The 18,540-nt window shown below is 35.6% G+C and overlaps 1 protein-coding gene across 3 annotated transcripts in view; it reads right to left on the reverse strand.

The window, feature by feature from the left end:
- Window positions 1-17,774, reverse strand: part of LOC122045408 (symplekin-like) — a 43,709-nt gene extending 25,935 nt beyond the window's left edge. For 2 of the 3 annotated variants that reach the window (XM_042605626.1, XM_042605628.1), the window contains exons 1-10: window positions 17,306-17,774; window positions 14,440-14,599; window positions 12,357-12,449; window positions 12,173-12,284; window positions 11,908-12,070; window positions 6,322-6,493; window positions 5,970-6,089; window positions 5,335-5,889; window positions 4,655-5,251; window positions 4,145-4,213 (exon numbers count right to left, since the gene is read on the reverse strand). In XM_042605626.1, the coding sequence (XP_042461560.1) occupies window positions 4,145-4,213; window positions 4,655-5,251; window positions 5,335-5,889; window positions 5,970-6,089; window positions 6,322-6,493; window positions 11,908-12,070; window positions 12,173-12,284; window positions 12,357-12,449; window positions 14,440-14,599; window positions 17,306-17,520 (2,256 nt within the window). In that variant the 5' untranslated portion in view covers window positions 17,521-17,774. The remainder of the gene's footprint in view (window positions 1-4,144; window positions 4,214-4,654; window positions 5,252-5,334; window positions 5,890-5,969; window positions 6,090-6,321; window positions 6,494-11,907; window positions 12,071-12,172; window positions 12,285-12,356; window positions 12,450-14,439; window positions 14,600-17,305) is intronic. The other variant, XM_042605629.1, reaches the window with a different exon arrangement.
- Window positions 17,775-18,540: the final 766 nt, after the last annotated feature.

Here is an 18,540-nt window from a genome sequence, read left to right on the forward strand (position 1 = left end):
TTGAAACTCTAATGATGTAAAATTTATGCGCATGTTTTGTTTCCTGACTTAGCAATTTGTATTCAATTTTTGAAGTCCTTTGACCACCAAGTGTGAGGTTTCGATTCTAAGAATCGCCCTATTAGACATGTTTCTTCTAAGGTATGCATTTTAGTTAGATTTTGTGTTACACTTTGCTCTGACATTATTGTAAACCACGCACAGTGAGCGAAACCTACCTCAAGGCAAACCTAGCTTTTGGAGGATGTGACAGCATGGTTTCAAGGCTTAAGGTTAGGCTGTGTCTGAGCATTTGGAGAGACTGTTGTCCTACACATTGTCCATTCCTGGGTTGAGTGGTGATTATCAGCTACTCTCTTGAGCTATCTAGGCTGATTAGTTTCTGAATTGATCCTATAAATTAATGTCTGCTGTTTCATTGAGTTGAGTGGTCATCGTTAGCTACTCTCTTGAGTTTAATAGGCTGATTTTAGTGTTTTGCTACAATTGTTAACACTCAGTACCAAGATTTAAAATTTCGACCCGTGCCGAGGTTTCAATCCCGGACCGGAACGATACAATTTTGGTATCATATCATGTCGATATAGTTTCAGTATTTCTTTAAATTTTAAATATAAATGTAAATTAATTTTATTAATATTTGATTATTAATATTTCAAAAATAAGTAATTCTCAAAATTCAATACTAAAATTAAAATTATAAAATAATTTGAAAAACTAAAAATAATCATAAAATTATTTGAAAAATTTATATTATTTTTTAAATGAATTTGTAAATTTTTAACTTAAAAAAATTATTTGAAATGCATAAGAATTATATTTTTTTTAAAAAATAGATTATTTTAAATTTATATTTAATTTTAAAATTATTTTAAAATGTAAATTATTTTATAAAGTATTTATTAATTTTAAAAATTATTTTAAAATTTTGAAATAATTTTTTATATTTTATAAGTATTATTAATAATAGTTTATTTAAAAAAATACATATTTACAAAATAAAAAATTAATTAAATCAAAAAACTAGAAAAATCGTGGTTTCAATGAATTGCGGAGGTCGTCGTGGCAACGCGGCACCATGGCCCTTGCGGAGGGTTTTAAGAATATATAAAATTTTATTAAAGGGTAGCCCGGTGCACGAAGCTCCCGCTATGCGGGTCCCGAGGAAGGATCCATTGTACGCAATCTTACCCTGCTTTTTGCAAGAGGTTGTTTTCAAGATTCAAACCCAAACCCGTGACCTTTTGGTCATAAAGTAACAACTTTACCGTTGCGCCAAGGCTCCCCTTCATATAAAATTTTATTAGAATTTTAAATAAATTTTTATATATTTTAATGGGATAATTCGATTAGGATTTTAGGAAATATGTTTGGCTATCTATTTAAGTTAGGGGTTAATTGGATCCATTAAAAATAACAATAACAAAGCTAAGAGATAAATAAATAAATTTTATTATATATTTTTAGAATTAAAATAAATAAAGTATATAATTAATTAGATAATTTTATTAGAATTTAATTAAGCTTCTTTGCATTATTTGTGGTGGCAAAAGTTAAAGTCATGACCTTAGCGACCCCTCCAAGGCGGTCCCACGCAGTCTGAAAGGATAAATCATGGTAACTAATTCAGCCTTAGTCGAGCGACCTCCTAGACAGTGGGCACAAGATAACCCGAAACAGTATTTACACCTACCGGGAATCGAACCATGCTTCTCTGGTGGCAAGCCCTTCCCTAGTATCAACTCGACTACACCCTCTTTGGATTACCCCTATCATAGCTGAGAGTTGATTGACATAATAAACCTAAGTTCAGTTTTAATTATAAAAAAAACCGTCAACACATCACTCGCAATCGCTGGGTCACGCAACCCATCCAAAGCAGCCACGGGGGTCGCGCAACCCTTCCGGCACGGCCACGGTCATGCGAGCCTTCTTCGGCGACCGCCGGAATCACGTGACACCTCTGACTATTGTTAGGCTTTGTGTCAGATCGTGTCGGTGTCGGTCAGCAGGCCGAACAAAATGTTTTGCCTGTTTCAACCGGCTCGACACGATATTTCAACACCCTAATTCCCTTTGTCTTCCTTCAACAATCTTGCTCGCATCTTGCTTCTCCAACTTCTATCATGAGAAGCAAGCATCGAACCCTCTGCGTCGAAACTCGTGCCTTCCTCTAACACCCTAGCTCCTTTATCTTCCTCTAACAATCTTGCTCACGATCTCACTCCATCTTTTAGCACAAGATGCTTGTGTTGAACCCTCCTGCATGTTGAAACCCTTATCTTCTTTCGACACCCTAGCACCTCCATCTTCTGAAAAAAGTAAATGCCACAAGACACCAAATCTTAGTTTCCTCCTACAGAGTCAACTCACATGACGTCTCCCCACTTTAGGTAAGCTTCCTTGTATCCAACTCTTCTTCCTCTTCCTCTTCCTCTTCCTCTTCCTCTGACACTCATGTTTTCTCTTCTTCTTCCAATCCCCCTATGCCCCCTTCTCCTTCGGCACACCTCCAACACCACTACTGGGCCTTGACGACACCTTGAATTAATCGACAACTACAACTTCGACTTGACTCAAGATTTCAATCCTTGCATGCACCACAATAAGTTGGTTGTCACTGAGCCAACAAATTTTTTATGTCCAAGATTAGCCAATGAAAGTGAAGGTTAAGCCAATTTATGTGTGAGCAATGACAATGTTATCAATGTTGCAAGGTAGTAATGAACAAAATAATGGTTGATAAGTAAGCGAGGAGAAATCGGCAATGAAAACATGCTATTTGGAAGGTTGCAAGAGTCTTCACATATACAAAGTGGTCTTGCAGCCTCTATATGAACTGCCTTCATTAGTTACAAATTGCTACAGATGAGAGGCGATTGTGCATGTTTGATCTCCCATGAGCTCCCCCAAAGAGAATTGACGAAAAAATAATGCACTAGACCTAGATCATATTGCTCTAATACTAAGTTAAGTTGAAACTACCAGTCTAACCTTAATCAACAAAATGCATGGCACAAGGACCTATTATATATATATAACAGAAAGAAAATAATTAATACTACAACAATATGATGCTAACATGGTATGCTATCATTGTAAATTAGGAAAGAATTTGAGAGAATAAGTAGATAGCTAGAAGTATAATCTCCTTCAACGGAAAGAAACAGTTCAGAAGTTAGACTAACAACATGTATTTTGTTAACACATGCCACATTAAAACTCAAGAGGCCTATATGAGGGCCTCAAAATGACTAGGTGTACATTGTTTATGTTTATACAAGCATGAACTATATAATGTGCATTCAGTGTTTATTTAAACAACCCAAATCAAAAACATTATGCTGGAACAGTCTCGTTAATTTGGATAACTTACACATAGGAACCTGAAACTCATGAAAAAAAAGAGATGAAAAATCTGCAACTTCACGCCAAAAGTAAACTGAAGGTTCATTCTTGCCTTTATTAAGGTTTTTTATTTTTCAATTTTCTTTCAACACCCAAGCCCATCAACTCCTTTAGTTATGAAAAATCACCATCAAAAAACCCCTCATTGGAATTGGCCAGGCATCATATAATGGAATCCTTAATCAGAAAAGAATTAATAGCAAGGCCCTTAGCAAATCACCAAATAAAACTAACAAAATCAATTGTGTATCAAGTATAGCTATCTATATTGCAACAATTGTTTGGTCTAGTGGTAAATGAGCTAGATACCAAAGATCAGGGTTTGAATCTAGTTAACAACACTGTTGGGAGGAGTTTCACCTTATTGCTCCCACCCCAAATGGAGAATTATCTCACAACCTATACAGTGTGGGGACACCTCGTAGTTAGAGACCAAAAACAAAAATATAGCCATCTACCTGACACTGAACACAAAAGGTCAAGAGTCTACAAGATTAAAATGTTAGTTCATGAGAAATATAAAGCACTGAAAACTGTCAATTTTGAAGTAGAAACAAGAGGTTCAGTGACTCAGACATATTTTAATGAACAAAAAGCAAATTAAAACATCAAAATTATAACTACCTCAATAGAATAGAACAGAAACTGATTCAAATTGCTGTGATGATGTAACTTTAGGGAGAATTCAGAAAAAATGTATTGCAAAGACTTTAGTCAGAAAATTCAAAAGCTCTACCTCATGCTCCAGATAGTCTGATACAATGTGTTTCTGTAAAAGCCCCCAAGGATCAAGCTCCAAAGGAAACTGAATAAAGAATCAATCAATTAGTTGTATTAAATTTGTGAAGGGATGCTTGTACCTAAAGAACAAAGATGACTGTGTCAACATGTATAATGATGACAAAAATAAATGGGAAGGAAATAAAACTCAACTCCAAAGTGAAACAAAATTTGACTATGTATGAAAGTATGTTTGTGGTCATGAATCAATATAAACAATTCAAAATTTTAAAAGTTGCAAACATAATTCCACAAAAGATAAGAAGATCCGGAAAGCAAGGAACACTTGAATTTCACTTCATCCCTATCTGCACAAATAAGTTGATGAGTATAATAACGCATCTACAACTCCACTCGTCAAGCATGCAGTTATGGTTCAGGTGGAAACATGTGAGTTTAAATTGAAAGTTTTTTTATCATAAATGTTATAAAATCACTTAGCTTTTAAGCAACTGAAAGGGTATACCTCCATTCCCAAGTGAGCAAGCAGTGAACGGCGAGTAATTGAGTCACCAGAACCTGCTGCTTGCTTATAAGCATCAAGTACACGGATAAATGCCTCCTTTTGTAGCTGATCCTTAGATTCATCAGTTAGGTTTGCATCCATAATTATCATTTTTGGTAGAACATACTGGAATGAGGTGGCAATAGATGATGTAGAAGTTGCCTGACATGTATCAGGATTAATCACTCCAGTACTCTGGGCTCCTGTAACATCAGAGACAAGGGATTCAGCTGATAAAATATTTGAAGGCAGTGTGTTGCCTAAACCTGTGATAAGATCTTGGCTGGTTTCAATCAATTCAGGGATGGAAGAATGAGAAGCATCATGTGATTCTTGGATTTCGTCAGAAGAATTGGTTGAATCAACACCAGGAATTTTTCTCTCATCCATTTCCGAGTTTACTATTGATGAAACAGCTGAATGGCCATGTTCAGCAACATGTGGAAGTGGTAAAACAGAAGCAGGGAAACTGGGAGCTATTGTTGCACTACCATCAGCTAAGGTTGTTTGCGTTCTGTCAGTCATTTCTTCATCATCATTCTGATGATTTTTCTGCAACTGAAAATGCAATATACAGCAAACAGAAATCAGAAATCCAGGATGAGTGTCATACTCCGAGAAGGAAACATAAGAAAGCTTACATCAACATCACAAGATAGTGAAGGTGGCACTAGTAGTGATGCTAGAAGAGGGTTCAAACTTGATAATGAACGAATATCTGAAACAAGTGAAGGCAATTGCACAGTGGGCAACACAGAGGAATAGACCATTTTGGAGGATGAACTGCCTTCTTTGTCCATACTAGGACATATTGGAGGGAGATGCTGCATATTAGAAATAACTACTTCTGCTAGCAAGTCAGAGGAGATGCTTGCAGTAAGGATATCGAGGGAACCAGCGGCTTTTTCACCTTGAGAAACCAATGCACCAAACATAGCAACAAGTTGTTGTACAGGTCCTGGGCTCTTATCCTTATTAGGTACAGAATCAACAAGAGGAAGCTTGTCCTCAACTTGATCAGCAGACAATTTAGAGGATTCTTCAGGAAGATCTTGTTCCATATCAGATGACAGCCTAATTCGTTTACTAGATGTAACATCATCGTGCAGCAAATCATTGCTCACTTCAGCTGTAAGCCTCTTATTTGCAAGATCACTACTTGGCTCATCACATGTGTGCATCGATGAATTATCGCCCTGCAATTGTTGGTACAGCACATGCTAAAACAAACCAACAGAGAAATATCACATAGTCCGGTATGCTTATTCGTTATTACCTTTCCTGGTAATGAGTTTTGAGTGCTAATTGAAAACTCCCTATATTTCATTTTAGTTGCCTGGTCGATCGACTCACCAGTATCAATGGCTTTTAAGGCTTCAGTCAAGCGGGCTCGCCACTGCAGAAACAAGCAACATGTTCAGAATCCTCTAAATGTGTAAATCATCTCTCAATCTAATACTTGGAAAAAGTAGTAAACAACAGCACTGGATATAAAAACTAAGAAGATTTTTCTACATGTAAAGCTGACACTTAAAAAACTAGTTAGGTGGTAGATATATACTTTATAAATTGCAACAACATACACTTTAGATAACAGTAAGAATGGAAACTACATCAGGAAGGATTACCGGTTCTGCGCTTGAGTGTGTGCATTTCAAACAGGCAACGAAGGCATTTTTTAGGGCGTGGTGTGATCCTGGGACTTGTGCACTAACAACTGAAATTGCCGGATCCAAACCAAGTAAAATTGGTAAAATGCGTCCATAAAAGGAAGGCCTTTTCACTGCTATAGCTGAGAGACTGGCAGAAAACATCAAACCAGCCAAGGAAACAGGAAAGAGAAAAATATTGTAAAATATGAAAATAAATGAAATCCCTAATATGCAAACTGCTGAGAGACACATTTCAGTTGTACCAGAAAACATCAAGGTATCTGTCAAGTAGAGCATACAAAAAGAGCATGAGTCTCAAAGATTACATGAAACTAGAATAACAAATTTTCATCTAAACACCAAATTGTATTGACAAATTAGCAGCTACATGCCAAATTCTAATGATTTGTTAGAACCTGATTCTTGTGCATAGGGAGCATCCATAATAAAAGAATCAAATCATCTAACTTGCATATACAAACATAGGCAATCCCAGCATCACAAGTGGAACATTCTTCAAACATATTGTTTTAATAGCTTCATCATGCCAGAGGAACAGGTAAGTTTTCTATTAAAAGGGTACAATACCCAGTATTCACTTCAGATCACTTTGATCTAGTAGCAGGATTCAAAATTTAGTAAATTGCTACTATATAGAGGCAGTAAGGTAGAATTGTACTAATTCCTACTAAAACCTCGAAAAAATAAACCACTGAATTCCATGCAGTCTCAGTGAACAGTGATTCTAGTGCTTATATGGTCAGTACATATTGGGCACCCACCATGGTATGCTAAGAGTGCCCACTACAGCAATAGAAGAATGTCATTTTCAACCATTTTTGTTCTTGGTGCAAGTGGGACAATACCCACTATGTACCAGCCCAACCAATATCAAGACAAGACAAGCATAGGATTAGCATTATAAATGATGCCAATATCTAGTAGCACGCAAAAAATAGCTTGCATAATTCGAAGGTGTGGCCTATGCCAAAGTAAACAGTACTATCCATACCAATAATGGTCACTTGTAACAGTAAAATGGAGACAAACTTGCATTTAGATATTTTAGAATAACTTTATCTATGAAATTCTTGTGTTGCCAATAGATGAAGTACCTGAATTGAGCAGACAATGTACATAGGTGAACAACAATGATGATCAAGTAAGAACTCCAAACTTTCATGTGCTTTTGCATTAAAATTCAACAAATTTTATATGATTAGTATGAGCAAGAACAAGAGCTAGGTGCACCATTGCTCTTGTTAAGCCATGCGGACATAATGGACAATGGCTCGAAAAACAGCACTGAATACCAATAAGCTATGATAACTAGAACACAATTTACATACACTATGGAAAGCATAGCCCCACAAACAATTTGATGACCATCTGACAGTGAGTAATTATTCTGACAGTGTGGGATGTTGGGAGTATACATGCCGAGGACCCTACTGGGATTATAGAAGCATAGTGGTTAACTTAAAGTTGTAATATGATATTATGTGCATAGGTAGAGAGGTATGCCTAAGATGCTCCTTGCAACACGAGTATGTATCCAAGTGTCTGGTACAAGTCTTTCTAAATTTTTGCATGTGATAAATAGGAATGTCAAATATCCACTCTGTCAGCATCAATGATACAAACAGACAAAATGAAGAGTCCAAGTACCAACAAAACAAACTCACAAAGTCATTGAAATGTTTAATAAAATTCGTTAGAAATTTTGTTCCATTCAAAACTCAAGGAATGAAAAGAAGATTGGAAGAAAGCAAGAATCTCCTGGATTTTACCAATTCATCGTGCCATAGCTTTATATTTGTTTGTGGCCATCTCTTTAAATACACAAGCACCTAATATAAGCAAATCAGTAAAGTTTAAGGGAGATGGTTCCTAGTTTATCTACTCTTCAGAATCTTGAGTGTGAGTCTTGTTAACTAAGGAAACATATTCACCATTCCAAATCATTCCAAGGTTGTGTCAACTTCCATGCTTCTACACCATCTTCTTTGGTTCATTAATATTTGGGTCCGTAAATGTGTCTATTAAAAATTAGGTTTTAGATATTTTGCTGCCTCCATCAATAACTACTCTAGAATGACATGACTTTTCTTAGAGAAAGAGTCTTCAAATACCCTTTCAGTTTTTTGTGCCTTTTATCCTGAATTAAGAACACAGTTTAGTGATTCAAGCAGGTATTGAAAAATTAAAATGCTAGAGTACTTTTCTTATCTTTTGCTCCTTCCTTTCTAGTCAGGTTTCCTTTATCAATCAATTTGCACTTATACTTCAAGCAAAAATGGTGTTGTTATAAGAAAGAATAGGCACTTGGTTGAGACATCTTGTGCATTACTATCTTGCATAGGAGTTCCTATCATGTTTTGAAATGATGTAGTTCTCGCCAATATTACTTTTGTTATTCACAATCAAATTCACTTTTCTATTATATTCCCTTGTGCAGTTAAATTCTTTCTTCTACATTGCATGTTTGGTTGTACTTTGTTTATATTATCTCCAAGTAAAGACAAGTTGTCCTAATACCTGTCAAGTATGCATTCCTTGATTACTCAAATCAATAGAGAGAGATCATTATTATTCTCCAGTGTTACATCAACTAGATGTGACCTTTTTGAGTCCATGGCCTTCTTGTCCACATCAACCACCATGTTTGAGTATGCAACAAAGGTACTTCTCATTTGTACTTCATTATATATTTCATCATCCTTTAACGTAGAGATACTAGTACCATGCCTAAAGATTTTAAATGGACTTTATGTATCATTAAAATGGTACAATTCTGACATTCTTTTGTATGGATACAAGATGAAAAAAATAACAATATTATCTTAATTCATCTTGATTAGTGATGTAGTGTGCCAAAAGGTGTCAAGTATTGGTATGACGCAATACTCATTGAGATGATGATGCAACAACACATGAGACATTGTGTGTGCCGAATAGTATCAAGTGTTGGTAACTTATCATGCCAACCAGCATGGTATGAGATTTCAAACCATGATTAAAACAGAGTAAGAACTAAACACATTGCAACCAGTTCTCAAAGCTTGATTGTTCTACCATAACCATCCCTAAGGATCCTACCAAAAATGTACACTTTTTGTCCTATAATTAAAATTGCTCTATATCGACTCTAACTCACCTTAGTATCATTTTTCTAGTTAGATACCAAAAATACAGTGATGTTACTAAAAAAGCATACTTCGAGCAAGCACCTAGGTGTATTGCTCAAAGGAAGTGTCATCTTGTATCCAAATTCAAACAAAACAACCTGAAGTATTCTTCAAGAGCATTATTTAATAAATTCAGTCCTGCCCTTCTATATTTGGTATGATTAGGACTTAGGAGTGTATCCGATCATTCAATGTTCAAATTATACCTCATTTTTCTTTGTATATTTAGATGACATTATCATTAACATAAGTTAATATAATCAAACTACAAGAATCACAACATTGAAAATATATCTTCATAAACACTTCTAGACCAAGGATTGGGTCGTCCAAAGTATTTTTAGCATAAAGCATGCCTTCTAAGTAGATATTAATATCTCTCAATGGAAATATTTGTATGATATGCTTTGACACCCCCCTGTAAATAATGTCAGACTAATGCCAAGATAGCAGATTAAGGAAGTGTAAAAGATAGTTGGTAAATTGAACTATGTCACTATCAGTAGACCTAACATTTCATATGTTGTTGGTGTGATTGGCAAAGTTTTTTGACTTTCATGCCATGACCATTAGAAGGCAGCTATAAGTACCTCACAAATACCCCCAAGAAAGACTATTATATCATGATTGAGGCCCTAACTAGATCGTTTCCTTGATAATACATCAATCTCTATGTCTTTGAGACAATACATCATATTTGTTTTTGGTGCTAAACAATAATGCCTGTTAGAGATAAAGTATATAGAACTTAAACTAGTTTTCAGTTGGTTTGTAGGGCAATTTTTTCCACATGATCACTAAAACCCTGTATTTTAGATCTCTTTAAATCTTGTCTGACATGAACAAGGCAAACCATTCCTTGCATGTGTTGGCACAGATATAAGCACCAAAACATAGTGCCACTAGAGGTACAATGCAAGACGATCAAAGGAAAAAAAATATTAGAAGGGGAAAGAAAGAAGCTTTAGTGGTTTCAATTGTTGGAAGGGCAGGCAGGAAATTGAAATGTGAAACTAAGACCAAAGTCAACAATGAAAACAATGAATGGAGGAAATAGGTAAATTTCTTAAGCTCCATTGATGTTGCTTCCCCTTTCACCATGTCCATCTCAAACGTTAACGCAAACACAAGTTAAAACTACCATAGAATGTCCTAACAGTGGTTTACCAGCTCCCAAATCCGTATTTTGAACCTTGCTAAAACTGATAAATTGTAATATCAACCTGCTTTCGGCCATCATATGATAGACACTTAAAGATAATACTGAAGCAGCAGCATCAAATGTAATTCAACACCACTCATAGCATGAAGGTTTCATAGAGTGAAGACTAATAGGAGCTGTAAGAAAAATGTAAAAATGACTTATATTTCTTGGTTAATTGCTTTGCGTAATATACATTTCCTAACTTGTTCTCTAAGAATGATGACATCCAACTCACATAAATGTGAAATCATAAATCATGGCGATATGAGGAAAACCTTGAACTATAGTATGCATACTATCCAATCTGTTACACATGCACACAAGGAATAAAGATACGACAAGTGAATACTACACAAGTTGGAGTATACAAATCCAATCTAATATTGTTTAATCTTCTGTTACCCGTGTTGTAAATGGTGGTAGGCGGTGGCAGGGTAGTTAATGACCGCCTCAACCGGCTAGACGGTTGATTTTTTTTTTTTAGTTTTATATATAATATTAAAAATAATCATTATTCTTTATAATATTTACTTTAAATAAAATATTTTAATTAAAAATAATTAAATCTGAATATTTAAAAATAAAAAATAAATTTATATTTATTTATATATATATATACTCAATGGGATAATTTTATTAGGCTTTAAATTATCTCAATCATACCTAGAAGTTGATTAAAATTATTAACCTAAAATTATTTAATTAAACCTAACTTACAACTTACCAACGTACCCTGTTTCGGCCGTACAACAAGTCTGACATGTCGTCAAGACTGTGCAACACATCCGGACACGTCATCGGGCCTAGGAGACGTGTCTGGTCCCAAGCGACGCCTCCAAGCCCCTTGCAAGGCTTGGGCGACGCTTTCAGGATCCCGCGACCCATCCAGATGCGTCGCGGTGACAAAACGGCGGCAACGGCGATGGCAATGGCGGAAGGAGGTGAGTTACCGCCCTAAAGCACCGTCTCAAGCAAAAGCTGTGTGTTTGATGCCCGCCTCCTGCCTAGGCAACCGGCTCAACATCCATTTAGAACATTGTCTATTCCTAACATGATAGTGTCTCAACTCAATAGTTACTAAAAGGCACAATACAAACTAAAGATAGCATTTTCTAGTCAAAATTCTGTAGGTATAAATTACCAAACATGAGTTAGGTAAGATGAAACAACCTTTTGATTAGTACAATGACCATTGAATTACTAAGTGTTTTCACTTGTGGAAACCGCAGCTGATCAAGTAATAATCCCAAGCTCTGACTAGCTTCAACAGCCAGCTCTCCAACATTAAGCAGAGCATGGCCAACCCTCAGCCATGAAATATTGAATCCTACATCTGTAATAATATAAATGAAGTAGAAATGAGCATCTGATTGTATGTAAGAAGGCTGGAAGCCCAGATATGATCCATTTCTGTGTCTGAAAAAAAATGATTTACCAAAGTCAGATTCTTGAGGTGGATCTGAAGAAATATAGGGATCAGGTGTATAAAGTAGAACCAATGTCTCAACAAACTTAACCGCCAGCAATCTAACTCCGTCACTTCCTGACTGAAGGAGTAACGTTTTTGTCAGCTTATATCAAAGAAAATTAAATCAGCCTTATTGAGAGGCTAAAGTTACCTGGAATGCAGTATGGACTACTGTGGTTTTGAATTGTAGCATCCATGTCCATGATGATTTTAATGAAACATCTATGTCATTGGAGTATAAACCCTAAAATCAAGAACAAAAACAAAATATCATACTTGCTTCTCATGTGCAAAAAATATTACGAATTGCTAGACTAGTTGTTATTGATTAGAAGTTCTCATCTCAGATATGTTTCCTTATGTCAGGAGTAAAGAGGTATCAGGTATTAGAATCAACAGAAATTCTCTTGGGCAAAAATCCAAAGAATGGTTTTATTTTCTAAAGAATAAAAAGGGCATCGCATATTTGATTATTATGGATGTGGTGCCTCACCTCTTATACCTTTACTATACCTCCTTATACTTATCCTGTTTTAAAAACTGAACAATTTCAATAAAATTATTCGGTTTGAGTCAAAAGTTTCCCATTTCCATTCTTCCATCCGTTGGAAAAGAAATACTATATAAAGAAAATAAATATAAAAATTTGTCGGTTTCTTAATAGCTTGAGCTTTTGGAATACCAATAAGCCCATCAATTATAACATGGTATCAAAGCAAGCAAAAATATCAAAGTTCTCATCCTGCCTATCAAAAAAATACTGTTTGAGGCAACTGAGTCAAATATGCCCTCTCACACATCTGATGGAGAATTAATAATATAAATATAAAAATTGATATTTTCCTTGCTAGCTCGAGCTTTTAGGATAAGTGATTAATCAAATCAACTTCAATAAAAAATAGATCTCAATCAAGGCAATTTTTCTTATATCTATGCTATATCATTGCCACCATTTTGGGCCTTTTGCAGGTTAAGACCCAAATTAGTAAAAAAAAAAAACAGATTTCTCCAAGAAAATCCATACAATGCTTCTAGCCTGTCTCTGGACAGTAATGCTTTGATAGCCAAACTTTATTACTCTTAGGTTCCAATTGAAGTGGAGTATTCCTGAAAAACTAGTGTTTTAAGAGCCTGGCTTTCAAAGACTCCATTTTAAGTAAATCTGAATGATACCACAAAAATATGTGGTGATTATGTCAGATCTACAAAATCTTATCTACAAAGTATATAAGATTTAGTACTTTCCTGAGGTATTTGTCAGTTCATCCTCTTTCACTCGACAAATTGAACTATTGCAAATCACAAGAGATCTCCTTCAGTTTTTACTCAAGTAAAAGGGCTTTCAGTTTCAGTTTTCTCCAAATCCATGTCAAGACAACTTAGCTTTTAAAGAATAAGCAAAAATTTGGTACTATATATTTCCATCAGAGTTGAAAGCAAACATAAACCATTATTTTGAGAACTAAAATGGGGACAAATTTGATGTTCGAAAAAGTGTTGCAATAGACAATTAATCAAAACTCAAGAGACAAAAAAACAAGCAGCAGTATACTCAAATTTATAAGCAGGGAAGCCAACATATGGAAGTTAACTACAACATTCTTCTTGTATATTCAAGCTGACCCATCAAGCTAGCCATCCCTTCTCTTTCTTCATAAGCAAGTTCTACTTTCATGAAAATCAAACTCAAGAATGATAGAAAATAGCCTAAACTCTCCAATGAAATTCATCAGATATCTTGTACACCTTAATGTATATTCTAAGAAGACATTAGTTATTTATAAAACATTAATTAATTATAGACAATTATCTGCTACTCCCATCAACCAGCAAGTATCCACAAAGTATTCCTGCATGACACCTTTAATCTACTATCCACGAGGCATGAGGAGTTTTCCATTCTCCGTGCCTCTTCTTCAGTTGAACAGCAGAAAAATGCTGACCCGCAGATCTCTTTCAAAATTAAGAGATAACATCATTCAAAATTACCCTAGAAATTATACTTTTGCAGTTAAGCGCTAATAGATCATGCAAGTGTTCACTTAATCACACCTTAGATGAGGGCAAACAAGGAAGCAATCCAGAAGAAAGAAAATAAAGACAGTAAAATCACATAATAAGAATGAATAATTAAATTTAAAACAATAGACTAACAGTTAATAGTGTTTCGTTGACAACCAAAAAAGCTCTTGAACAGGTTTATAATTATAACTTCAAAAAACAAAAAAACATGCCTGAATTACAAGCTTCTCTAACACATGGCCAAACAGTGCAGTTCCGGTGGTGATGGCTTGACGAGCAACAGCTGGAGTTTCATCTTCAAGAAAAGATATTAAACAAGGAAGCATCTCGTGCAAAACATCTGTATGCTTGGATCCTATGTCACCAATCATCCTACAATAACATGAAACACAGAAAATCTTTTACTGAACAAGCACATGAAGTAAAATAAAAGGACCAATATGACAAGCTACGATTCTAATATTCATTGAATGTGCCAGTCAGGTTTAGATCCAGTCTGGGTCTATTATTTACCATAAAGGTTACAACAAAGTTACATGTATACAGTGTCGCAAAACAAATTAACTATGAGTAGCAGTCTGTAAGAGTCCAATCACTGTTATTTGGTCGAAGAAGGTTTTGTTATTGATAGAATTGTGGAATTCCATCACTGCTTTGGCAAGGAACATAGGGTAGATGCCCTATTTTATAATAGTGGATATCAGCAGTTTATTGTGATTGAAAAAAATGGAGACTATAATAAGCTATTAAGGTAAGAAATTAGAGTGAACTGGACTAACACATAAAATATATTAGGTAATTACTCTCTATCTCTACACTCCAACATGAAGATGCTATATCAGATTAGTTTTAATGATGTTGCAGTGCTAGATACTCTCAGACACTCCCTAAATGTTGAAGAGGGTGTCTAACATGTATCTCCCCTCATCAATGGTAGAAAAGGTTTCAGATCTTGTTTCTCCTTCCTATCTCAATGGAGATGGATGGCTTTTGATCCATGTTTCCCCTCAATCTAGTTTCAGTGTTCTAAATGGCAGTCGAGGCGGCCGCCGAGGCGGTAGTCGAGGCGGCCACATAGGCACCGCCTAGGCAGGAGGCAGGCATCAACCGCACCGCCTCAAACTGAGGCGGTGCTTTAGGCAGTAATTCACCTTCTTCTGCCACCATCACACCTAGAGTCGCCGCTACAGCCATTTCGCCACCGCAACACATCCGGATGCATGGCTTGGGCCCAACAATGAGTTCGGATGCGTCGCGCCAGCCCGGACGCGACGTGTGGGCCCTGCAACGTGTCCAAACTCATCGCGCAAGCCCGGATGCATCGCCCAGGCCCCGACAATAGGCCTCGACACATTGCTCAGCCCAGTGACGTGTCCGAACTGGTCACGTGGTCCCGGCGATATGTCAAACTCGTCACCCGACTGAAACAGAGTACGCGGGTAAGTTGTAACTTAGGGTTTAATTAAATTACTTTATGTTAATAATTTTAATCAACTCCTAACTATAATTGGGATAATTTAAATAGACTTAATTAAAACCTAAAAAATTATTCTATTAATTATATATATATATATATATATATATATATATAGAGAGAGAGAGAGAGAGAGAGAGAGAGAGAGAGATTAAATATAAAATTTTTAATTAATATATTTGCTTAAAAGTAAATATTATAAAGAACAATAATTATTTATAATATTATGTATAAAAAAAGTAAAAAATATTCAACCGCCTAGGCACTGCCTAGGGCACCGCCTAGGCGGTAGGCGGTCCCACCACCACCTACCGCCATTAACAACACTGTCTAGTTTGCATGTTGGGAATATGCAAATTGAAGATTGGAATGATGATAATCTGTTTGGTGCTAATAGCAACAAGATAGCAGCAATTCAGTATGTATCAGGGTGGAAAAGAGATTGATGAAATTGATTTTGAAGCTGGATCTTATTGCTTCAGATTGGTTGTGTTGACAGCATGATATGTACAAGTGGAGATGGACATGGTGTTGACAACATGATAAGTTGAAGTGAAGGTGGACATGGAGTGGGAATGGAGGTCATATATGCTATAGGAACAAGCAGAATATGGCCAAGGGAGAAAACTTGCTCCAATATCATGGCTATGTTTCCTATATTACACAGTGGATATATAGGCTTCCGTTGGTCATCAACAATAATAATAAAAAAAAAAGGAATATAATAAAAGTAGGAAATGAGGGTAAATTAGATAAATGCAGAAAAATACATTAAAAAGGTAATTTAATTATTGATAGTTACAGCGAAAATGAAATATGTAATTTATGACTCAAATATGTTGTTTGGTAGAAGTGGAAAAAAAAAAAAATCAATCATCGTTCCTAGACCCCTCTTCAACTGTAAACAATAATTCGATCAAAAAGAAATTGGTATATAGGTATGATTTAAAAAACCTCTGGTAGGTCATTGTCATGCCTCTATCAACTGTAATATTTGTTTCTCTTCTTGAAATTCAGATATCTAAGGATTCAATGTATGTTGAATTATAAAGAAAATGCAAAGTACAACTGTATGATGCAAGATAGCAAGTGACAAATATGGCTAAAACTGGGACCACATATCTAAATTGTGCACGCCTAGAACCTAGCAACACAAACATATCTTTTAAATGAGAACAACAGATTAAACCAAAGCTCCTAGACACAGACTAACCTACTAATACGTTTATACAATGAATCATCAAAAATGCTTTGATGATCAGATATCGCATCTCATTGGGAGTGTTGTGCGCCTAAAGAGAATTTACATTTTCCATGCAAAGGTCATCAAGCACAAGCTCCAACGTTTTAGTTTATTATAAAGATCTTAAGTGCTAATGGCTCAAAAGACAGCCATAAAACCATCAGTAGGAGTCAGTACGATAATAGACCTTGAGACCAAAAACAAGTTCATATTCGAAACAATGCTTCACTTTCCTTTTCATTCACTTGTCAATCTATGACGGGCAAATGTCAGAAAAGCGACTTCTCCGCAAGCAATACAGAAGAAAAGGCCAACCATAAAAAGTTAACGAATAAACAGCAAAGCGAATAAGTGGAATTACTCAGCAAGGAATTTCCGAATGGGACTCGCCCGCTCACTCTGGAGCTCAGCGAGGCGTGTAACAAACTCGGCCAAGAGAGACGTGTCGCGATTCAAAAGAACCTCCTTGAGTTGCCGCAATTGCTTCAGCTTCGAAGACACCTCACAAGCCGCTCTTGCAGACTGAAGGAGACCGTCCGCTCGTTCGCCCCAACTCGCCGCCACCATGGCCACCATGGGCGCTGCGTCGCAACCCTAACTCCCACGGCCAGGGAAAGGCTCCCTTGGCTCAAGGAGAGGAGGGGACGTAGACGGTACAGGCGGTGACTCCTCGGAGGAAGACGCTGGTGATTTTGAGGTATCACAACAGAAGGAGATGCATCACACCGCCGGACCCTCCGCGTTTCTCGTCGGAGGCAACTCGCAAGGAAGAGGGAAAGGGATTTAGCATATACCAACTCGCATCTTTGCTATTCTAAAATATCGAACTTCACCCTCGAGAGAAGTAGAATTTTGAGTTACGCCTCCTGCCTTTTAACGATTTGCTCCAATTAATTTTCCTCTATAATATTTTAAAATTTAAAATAAATCATCTACTTTATTAAATTTAGACAATCAATTTACACTACACACTATATCAACATCCCTAAAAATTTTATTATTTTTATTTTTAAATTATTTTCTTCTCTCTTCCTAATATTTACTTTTTATTACCCAATCGATTTTATTTGTTTTTTATCTCTTTCAAATTAAATGATATTTTAATATTTAAGTAATGAATTTTATTTTTTTAATTTATAAAGATTTATTTACATAAATATAAAATTTAAGGTAAATTTTATATTCAGGGAAATTGTTCTAAATAAAATCCCAAATTTATATCTTCAGCTCAAAGTTTCATTCCGAAAACCTTCTCAATTGCACACTAACTCTAGCAATGCACTACAAATTTTTTAAAAAATTAAACATGATAAATACATTTGCTTCAAGTCAATTTATTGTTGAAAAATAAATTCTTTTACAAAAATATTTAAATTTTTAACAGTGACCCAAAACTCAAAAGTTTCACAAAATATTAACTTCAAATCGTTTATTTTGAGATGTTAAGTTTGAAAACAACTCTCTTATTTTTAAAAAATGTTAAATTGTATTTTTTAAATAAATATCCAATTATGCTTTCCAAATGCGTAGAACTAAATATACATAATAAATAGATTGATCTTCCTCCTAATTGGTTACTGATCACTTAGTTTGATC

Source organism: Zingiber officinale, chromosome 2B, assembly GCF_018446385.1.
Source record: "Zingiber officinale cultivar Zhangliang chromosome 2B, Zo_v1.1, whole genome shotgun sequence".
NCBI lineage: Eukaryota > Viridiplantae > Streptophyta > Magnoliopsida > Zingiberales > Zingiberaceae > Zingiber > Zingiber officinale.